This window comes from Antrostomus carolinensis, unplaced genomic scaffold (assembly GCF_000700745.2).
Source record: "Antrostomus carolinensis isolate BGI_N321 unplaced genomic scaffold, ASM70074v2 scaffold2124, whole genome shotgun sequence".
NCBI lineage: Eukaryota > Metazoa > Chordata > Aves > Caprimulgiformes > Caprimulgidae > Antrostomus > Antrostomus carolinensis.
The window spans coordinates 1-9,698 of NW_010311190.1; the positions used below are offsets into that span (position 1 = coordinate 1).

A 9,698-nucleotide genomic window follows, 5' to 3' on the forward strand; every position below is an offset into this window, starting at 1 on the left:
TTTGGCTGCCAGCGAAGTTAAACTATCACAGATCAGAATAAAATTAAGTATTTAAAAACCCATTCATAAAGTTGTTTTATCTTAAATGTCACTGATCTCTGTAATATGTATGTTTATGTAGTTATATTGTATTAATTCAGATTTAGTTTTAAATAACAATACCAAAAGGTCAATTTTCTGGAATATTGCACACTGTGGTATCTGTGATGTTGTACATATAAGTGTACTAAGAATAGTCTGTATGTATAAATCTTGAGGCAGAGGATTTCTTCAGTGCACTGAGCACCATAGTGCAATGTCTATGCAGTTGTTACCTGAATTAGCTAGTTCAATGTTTTAAGGATTTTAAGAGCTTCTTCAGTTGTGTGCTAGGTGTGATTAAGGAAACACAGTAAAGAATACTATATGGCTCTTAGCATAGCTAATTTCATGCCTGTATGGGCACATATGTTGTCGCCAAAGCCCAGAAATCTGTAATACGTGGAGTACTGTTTGCAGCAAATACCTTTAGAAAACTTCTCAGGGCACAAAAATCTAATAGTAGAAATAGTACTGAAACCTGAACTCCTAGTTTAGAGGGAAGTCTTAATACCTCTTTAAGAGAGAATTTGTCTCCTGCTAAATCTAATGTAGGCTGTAATTTTAGTTGCATGGTTATATGAAATTGCAGGCATAATAGATATCAGATAGTGAAGCAGTAGAACTCTTTAATTTTTATAGGAGTTTACAGCAATAGATAAAGAAATATTAAGGCAGTTATGTTACACGTTGGTATTTTGGTTTTTAATTTGTTCTTTCATAATCTCATCTGCACATTTCTGACATTATGAGAAGACTGTCTTGAATATGGGAGAGAGGAAGTCTGAGCTACTTTTTTTTGTCATTCAGTTTTATTATAAATTAAGACTTTTAATACCAGATACAATCCATGTCAAAGTTCAGAATTTTGAAGGCTGTCGTATCTCAGATATTAATAGTTTCTGTATATTTGTGGCATCTGTAACTGATCCATTGCAAACAGGAAACTCATGGTAACAGGCCATGAGTCCTTCCAGAGTCACAGTTGCTGACATGAAGCTTAGATCAACAAAATCTTGTGTTGTGTTGTAACAACTTGAGAGTTTACAAAGGTCAAGCCATACTTCACTTTTCTCTAAATAGGAAGGTACATGTACAAGATTGCTCTTTAGAAAATGAATGCATCTGTATTTGTGCTTTCTGTAACCAGCTGTGCACTACCCAGTCATGCTGTCACAGACTTCCTTTTGTATAAATATTTCTCTTAAAAGACCACTTCTTGTAGCAGTTTAATAATCAAGATAGACATCAGGCAGATTCTAGACCCAGGAGCAAAAGCCAGTCAGTACCTCTGGGCAGGCAACTTTATTTCATCTCCATCAACTGAAAGAGCTGAAGACTACTTGGTCTTCTAAAATAATTTCTGTTGAATAGTGAGCATAGCTTCTGGAAAAATAGGTAAGAAAAAAATGTTCATGTCTCTGAATGGCATATACTCCTCAGCATGCAATAGCTTGTCAGTACCACTGCACCTGATGTCTCTTCAACCAAATTATTAATCATTAATGTTTCAATGTGTTTAAGTACATTTTTGTTATCAATTTTGTAATGCTAAAATAGAGTATTAGTTAATGCCTATTGTATAACTCCATCAGCATATTTGAGTATAGACATGAATATAAATTGCTCTCCAAATGAGGGACACAATTGAACTTGATTGCTAAAAAAATGTTTCTCCATTTTATAATCAGAATATATTTTATGTAAATTGTTCAGAGTAAAAGTTAATTTCCACTCTTCCACAAACGTCTATTCCATATCTCCCAGCATTGTGTGCTGTGGAATCTGGGACAGCATTTGTAATCTGTTTTGTATTTTTCTGCATGTTTCCAATTGTAGACCCTCTTTATTACTGGCAGCAGACTGAAGATGATGTGACAATAACAGTTCACATTCCTCAAGATATCACTAAGGATGACATAAAAGTACGCTTTTCCCCTGATAACATCTGTGTTACACTGAAAGACCAGCCTCCTTTGATAGAAGGAAAACTCTCTTCATCTGTGGACCATGAAAGCTGTACATGGATAATTAGAGAGAACAAAAGGTGTTGTATATATTTTTTCATTAATGCATTATTTGAACTTCTTTGTGAAGCAGACAAGTGAATATACCTTGTGAGATTTGATTATGTGATATGATGAAAATGAGCGTGACATTTTCTGCAAGACATTCCCAGTTAAATTTTTTTTCAATTTCTTTTGATAGTTGAATAGTTTAGTTTTAGGTAGTTCTGTGAGGAGCAGGGAGTTGGACTCAGTGACACTTATGAGTTCTTTCCAACTTGAGATATTCTGTGATTGTATGATTTTCCTTTGGTTTCCCTCAGCAAAAATTATGTCTTTTTCCTGAAAGGTTAACTGTAAAAGATAGTTGTTCTCCAAAAGAATTAAATAGAGGGGCCAATATTTATATATAGATTATACTAATGCTGTATACTAAAATGTGATTTTTCAGTTGTTGATTGATTATTAGATATCATAGAGAAAAATAGCTGAGAAACTCAATTTTTTTATTAGTCGATCAAGTGAGCAATATTGCATGACTCTCAGGCTTCTGTTTTAATGGGAAATAGTAATTACATGTCAATGTAATAAGTTGCACTTGGTTCTTAATGTCGGTACTGCAGTACCACTTTAAATCTGCTGATTAAAAGTCTAAAACTTACTCCAAATATCTTCTGTAAAAGTATGCTATTCCTAATACCAATGTAATTGCTTCAGAAACAGATTCAGAGTTCACGGAGTAGTTATTACTATGATGCAGTAGTTAGTAACCGAGAAGGTTTTCCTGTTCTGTCAGGTAAAAGACTGTCATTGTAGACCCTGTAAGTGTATCTCAAAAGTTATTATGATAAAACTGTTTCTCATTTTATTGTTATATCCATGTGTTGGTCTAATGGAGCAATTAAATGGAATTGGGGCATTGGGCCAAGTCTTTGTTTTCTGTTTATTTAGTTATTCCTAATGGTTATACTAGGTTCTCTTAAGTTTTGTTGGGTTTTTTGTTGGTTTTGTTTTGTTTTGGTTTTTTTACAGGTTACAAAAATCTTATCTCTTCTGAGATATGATTTTAGATACACAAAGTTGATAATTAACTGTTGTACTATTTCTGCCATCTATAAAACACAAATATTTTTGTCCTGCATGTTATATAAAGGTAGTGCACACTTAAGTAGCCCTTCTAAGTACTTCTTGGGTTTCAAATAAACCTCTTTAGTAAAATTCTGTCACTTTTTGAATAGATTTCTTTAGAGGTGATCTCCTACAGTATTTAAAATATTTAAATAAAAGTGTTTCAGGGGAAATTGCATTTACATTGAAAACTGAGAACACTTACATGAATATATTCTCTTTGTTCTTAGGCTTTTAGAAATCACGTTGGTCTGTTTCTCTTTAGAATATTTTCCATTAAAATAGTTTATTTTATAAATTGAATGCTAATGGTTTCTGTTGTGTGTTTTTCATTATTACTTCAATTTGGAAAGGAGAAGTGCTCAAATCTATGTTTAGAGCTTTTTAACTAATCTGAGAAATGGGTGCAGTGTTTTCATGTAGTATTCTTTGTCTTTGCATTTTAGTTTGGAAATTTCTCTAATTAAGAAAAATGAAGGATGCCAGTGGCCAGAGCTAATAGTTGGTGACACAAGAGGAGAATTCATTATGGACTCTTCCCAGTGCTCTGACATAGCTGAAAGCCTGATGCATCTTACCTCTGAAGTAATGGTAAGGAGTTGAATATAAAACATTTAAGATTCTTGTACATTTCCATGTTGACTTTTCTTGATATCCTAATTTGCACTTCATTGACATAGCTCATCGGTTCATTTACTATTCAGAATCCTAACTCTACATTCATTTTTAACTGAAACTGTTAACAAACTAATGGTATTAAAGTTGTAAATATACTTTGAACAGTAATTCCATCTTCATGGAGGGCTGAATTTAGCTAACGTGATAGCATCTGCACACCAAAACAGAAGTCTGATTTAACAATGAAAATAAATTGTGTTCCTACCACTTATGATGTGGCAGTTTGTTTTAAAGCAGTTGATTTAAGTAATTTTGAAGGATTCAGAATTACTGTTCCTTGTTTATCAATAGGTTAGCAACACTTTTATACTGTCTACCTAGGGATACTGTGTTTGGCTTACAGGCTGTGAGTGTAAATGACATTTTTAAAAGGAAAATTTAGGAAAGCATAAGCATGATTCATGAACTTTCTGTCATTTTTTTTTATGCAAGGAGTCTACTTAAAAAAAAATTAATTTTTAACTGCTGTTTGCTTGATACTTCCTCTTTTGTTTTAATTAGAAAATGGCATCTCATCTAAAACCTATAGGTTTTGATATATTAGGTTTGGATTATTATTTTTTTTTTAATGAGGCTGAAAATTGTTATTAAAATCTGCTTAGTGCTCTAGGTTGATTTCTCTCCTCTCTCCCTCAATATTTGTGGGCAAGATATTGTAGTACATCTTTAAAGTGACCATAGATTTATTGAGAACCTCAAATTTATTTTCTTTTGTACCTCATACTGAGCTTAAAGCGATGGAGTTTTTTTTTTTTGGCACAGCCTTTCAGCCTGTGTGCAATAAAGATCATGTAAAAAAATACAATCTTTCTTTAAATAACTGTTAATTTAAATAAATGTGAAGTATTTTTTTAATACTGCAGCTTTAGCTATGTATATATAATAAAGGCATAGATTATTTTTTTTTTGTTTATCTCAGTTGCTTATGTTATGTTATAAATGTTGTTATAATTATGTTATAATATGTTATATTTACCTGGAAGTTTGATTTTTTTAAAGCCACCCAATGAAACAGTAAACCAGAGGCAATCAAGAATGCTTGATAGAGGAGAGGTGAACCCCAAAGTCTAGTCTCTAGAAAGACAGATACCCTGCTTTAAGTCTTGTGCATCAACCTGCAGTATATGACAATTTTTGTGGTTTCTGTCATTTAAGGATGTTCCTTTGTTATCTCTTCATGTTTGTTTTCTTTGAACTTAAATTGTCTTGGCAATTAAAAAAAAATTGTGCTTATCTCCTTCACTTTGTGGACTGAACAAAATACAAGTTCTTTATAATCAGCTGAAATGGATAAAGAAATGAGCACAGGAACTCAAGGACTCCTCCCTGTCAGATGAATTGAGTCAGTGCCCTGTCTAATCTTCCCTTAACACGCTCGCTTTGGCCTCAGCTTTCAGCTTGTATTAGTTGTCAAGATGACGTCTTTTTTGTGCAAGATGCATCATTAATTCATAGTTAACAAGGAAGGTGTTTATTTTTGCCTTCTGTTAAATCAAGGTCCCTTTCTGTTATCATGAAATTAGTTCTTTAAATATATCACAAAGGTAACATAGCTTGATTGTTTTGAAAATTATCCAAGGAAGATGTCATTAGCAGAAGTAAGCTTTTTCTGTGTGCAATACTGTTAAACCTTGCTCTTGAATTAGTGGTAAAAGTGACTTTTTCCTTTGCTTGACATGTGGAAGGTGAAAAAATAAGTCTGTTTTTTTCTTGTTTTGAATGCATTGAAAAATATGCATAACAGTATTCTTAATTATAAATAATTATAAGCAAAACTAAAAGGAAGCAAGTATTTAGAGATACTTAAAAAATGAATTAAACATTTTTTTAATAGTGTTTCCAATGACAATCTGAAAGAAGCCTACACTGATGTAAATTTACTAAACCTAGTAGGTTTTCAGGATTGTATACTTTTGCAACTTGCAGAAGGGAATTTATTGTCCCTGTTTTAGTGGCTTATGTACCTTTCCTTAAACTGAAATTGATTTTGTTGTACCTACCACTCACGCTATCCTCCGAAGCAGAAATGGTTCTATTCATTTTGAATAAGTACATAATAGCTTGATCTTTTAAGTATGTAAGGATGTGCAAATGATTCTTCCTGTTCTATTGAACCAGGACAGTTATGAAAAGGGATTTATATATATATATTCAGTAGCTCGAATTTTCAGTGTAGTTCATTGTCTTTTTATTTCAGAATCCCAGCCCTGAAAAGGAAAACCCACCTTGTAATGCTCAAGAATTAGAAGAATGTGATGCTTTTCTTGAAGATAGTGCAAGCTTGTGCAGATTTGATGGTGATACCCTGAAAGTCACTCATGTAGTAAGTGCAGCAAATTATTACAGAAATATTTTAAAACATTTTTTATGATAATGCAAGTTGTATTCTATTACCAGAGCAAAAATCTGTGCAAAATCTTGAAACCATATAACTTCCTTCCATAATCTAAAATCACAGTTGGAACAGAAATTACCGACCCATATATGTTCTTCAATGTTATTTTAATGTAAAAACAAGGCTCTTTTTATTCTCATTTTAAATATATAAACTTTGACAAGTGAGCCATTTGAAAAAGCAAAGTATGTCAGAAAAAAAGAAAGGGGTCTTTTTCAGTGGATAAAATTCTTCTAGATTCCTTAGCTTGCATTTTTCTCAGTAACATTTCAGATAGCCTGGTAGAAAGTTTTTGCTTTTTCATAAGGAGTTGGAGCATCAGTTTTTGATACTTGTTTGTCAATCACACTGGAAATAACAGATTGTAAGCAAAATGCTTCAATATGAGGCCTGATCTCAGTTGTAAGTAACCTGGACTAACAATGAGTTAGGACTTGATCTCGTCCATTGGCTAAAGCAGGAAACAAAATAATCATATGAAAGCATCACAGATGAAGTTGTTGTCTTGGGATTTTTTGGCTTTTTGGTTGGTCGGTTGGTTGGTTTTTTTTTGTTTTTTTTTCAGGATGCCTCTTAAGCTTATAATAAACATTGGTGCTGCACCTCATCACTACCTTGTGTTACACAAAGTACATACAGGATATTTGGTTTTGTACAGAAGATGTCATAGTTACAGGATAAGATTTGAATCAGTTCATAATTTTCCATTTCCTCAGAAAAACTCTAGAGGAAGTCTTAAGTCTGTATCTTACAGATCTTGGGGGTTTAAAAAAAAAAAATCTGTATTTTTTTCCTTTGGCAGTACAGATACATATCTATATGTCTGTATATGTGTGTATATATATGTATATATATGCCTGTACATGCATCTGTGGTGCCAAAGGAAAAAATATTAATTTTAAAGGCTAGCATGCTCCACCACGAGGCATGCTAGCTGTCTGGTTTGTGGATACATTGTGTTAGGTGACATTTATTAGAAGATAAAATCTCTAATTAATAGGAGGACATTTTATAGCAACTCAGTTCAAATGGATTTTAGCTGTTCAGTGATGTGTGGTAAGAGAACAAGAGACAGCAGGCATAAGTAGAAACAACAGATTCAAACTGGATGGAAAAAAACCAACAACTTTTACACCATGATTGTAGTGTGGATCAGGTTGCCTGGTAAGATTGTGCAGCCTCTGTCCTTGAGGTTTTCAAGAATGGACTGGACAGAGATATGAATGACTTACCCTAAACTTCTTGCTCTGAAGAGTAAGAAATTTGTGCCCCAGAGAGATTTCACACACCAGGAGGAACATTATGTCATGGGATCAAGAAAGGCAGATCTGACTTATACTGCTTTCTAGGAGACAGCAAGATATGGTGGAGCAAGTTTGAACTCCAGGGTGTTTGTAAAGAGCTCTTAAAAATGGGTGGCATAAAAGTAATCCAAAGGCTAATGTGTTTAAAGCATTATAGTTAAAGGACAATTACTGTGGGGAGGAAATTTTCATGCATGGTGTAACCTGCTCTAGCTTACCCTGCTTTGGGCAGGGAGGATTGAACTAGAATATCTCCAGAAGTCCCTTCCAATCTCAACTATGTCATCTTGTGGTTTTGCTTCTTGTTGAAGGATATAGGAACATGAGTATTTCAGTAGATTTTTTTCACCATACAGGAATATGTTTTCAGTTTGATTTAGTTCTTTCAAATTGTTTGGGGTTTTTTGTTAGGAATTCAGTGGCCTGTTCCTTCAGAACTGTGGGTGTTACAGCTTTTCAGCTTTGTATAAACCATCATCAAGAGTATACAGTTGTATATGCCTTTTTGCTCTTAAGTTGGAGAAAACTTTGTGAAACTTGTGTCCAGAATCTTAGTGAATTTAATACCATGAAATATTTATATAGGAACACTTCCCACCTTGAGTTATAATTTAAGGATATAAAACAATGATGATGTAATGATACCTGTCCTGTAAAGAGGCTTGGTTTTTTATTTTTCTTGACATTTCCTAGTGCATTTCAATGGCAGTGATCCAGCTGAAATAAATAGATTTGACAGCCAGCAATCTTTGTCAAGTATATTGCGATACTGGCCTGTTCTTGTGTGGCAAAATGACATTTGTCTCCTCTAGCTCAAATGCAGTTATTCAGTTTCTCCTATAGAAAAATATTTGCTTTATTAATATCAGTTCTTTGAGTTAGGTTAATAGTGGCCTGTCCTGGTTTTTAGCTGAAACAGAGCTGGGTTTCCTTTTCAATAGCTAGAATTGTGCTGTGTTTTGCTTTCAGCTGGGGTTTGTTATGAGAGAGACACTGATACCATAGCAGTGTTTGCATTTTTGTCACTGGAAGTGAAGGACGTTGTGTTCTGTTAGTCCACAAGCACAAGATTTAAGGGGGAAGAATATTTAAATTAATAAACTTAATTGACAGTTAGATATGCCAATGGGCTATTCCATATCATATCACATCATGTCCACTATATCAGTGAGAGTCTCTTCCTCTCTCGTCTCTCTCTGGCTTTCTCTCGGGCTCTCGTTCTTCCGGGATTGCGGTTTTGGTTCGGGATTGTCGCTCCTCCGGGATCGTTATCTGGGAACGGGCCGGGCTCGGTCAGGAGGGGGGTGAGCTATAACATTGGGTGTCATTCACTTGCATATTTTGTTACTGTTATCATTATCTCTACTATTTTAATATTAGTATTATTTTAAGTTTTCTCTCTATTATTAAACTGTTCTTATCTCACCCTACAAGCCTCCTTTTCCTTGCCCCCCCAGTCCTCTCCCCTATCCCCTGAGGGTGGGGGGGAAGTGGGTGAATGGCTGTGTTGGCTGCTAGCCAAGGGCTAGCACAGTGGAACTATCACATGGCCTAAACTACAGTGTGTTGTATTTCCAAGCCATCAGAAACTAGAGATCCATGATGGACAACACTTTTTGCTGTGGAGGGGTCAGGCTTTGTCGGGTGAAGTATGGGCTGCCTAAAAACACTCCCATGTTTTTGGAACTGCTTGCAGGAGCATTTACAACATAAAATTTGCCTTCTGTGTTATGTAGATTAATATGTATACTACCATATGCTTGAGTTCTGTATTATGCATCCTGTTAAAATCAGTTGCAGGTGCATGTATGACAAAATGCTGAAAGATGCCTGAAGTACAAATCAGTGCTGTGTGCTTGACTTGGCAAAATGAGAATAGCTTAAGGGAAGAGATGCTGCTTTTTTTTTTTGTTTGTTTTCTTTTTTTTTGATACAGCAAAAGAGAGTATTTCCCAGTGATTTGTGGAGCAAGGAGAAAATAGGAAATGGATTACATAAACCTGGGTCTTTAAATAGCTAATTGCAGTAGGTCGTTTCAGAGAGCAGTTCTAGTTGATAGGTAGAAACAGAGCAGAAGAACTTCTGTTAATTTTCTACTAGTATTAGGTC

The 9,698-nt window shown here is 34.4% G+C and overlaps 1 protein-coding gene across 1 annotated transcript in view; it reads left to right on the forward strand.

Moving 5' to 3' along the window:
* Positions 1–1,901: 1,901 nt before the first annotated feature.
* The window catches only part of NUDCD1 (NudC domain containing 1), a 14,207-nt gene continuing 6,410 nt past the window's right edge, over positions 1,902–9,698 (forward strand). The window contains exons 1-3 of the mRNA XM_010166635.1: positions 1,902–2,125; positions 3,659–3,803; positions 6,088–6,213. Of these exons, the coding sequence (XP_010164937.1) occupies positions 1,902–2,125; positions 3,659–3,803; positions 6,088–6,213 (495 nt within the window). The remainder of the gene's footprint in view (positions 2,126–3,658; positions 3,804–6,087; positions 6,214–9,698) is intronic.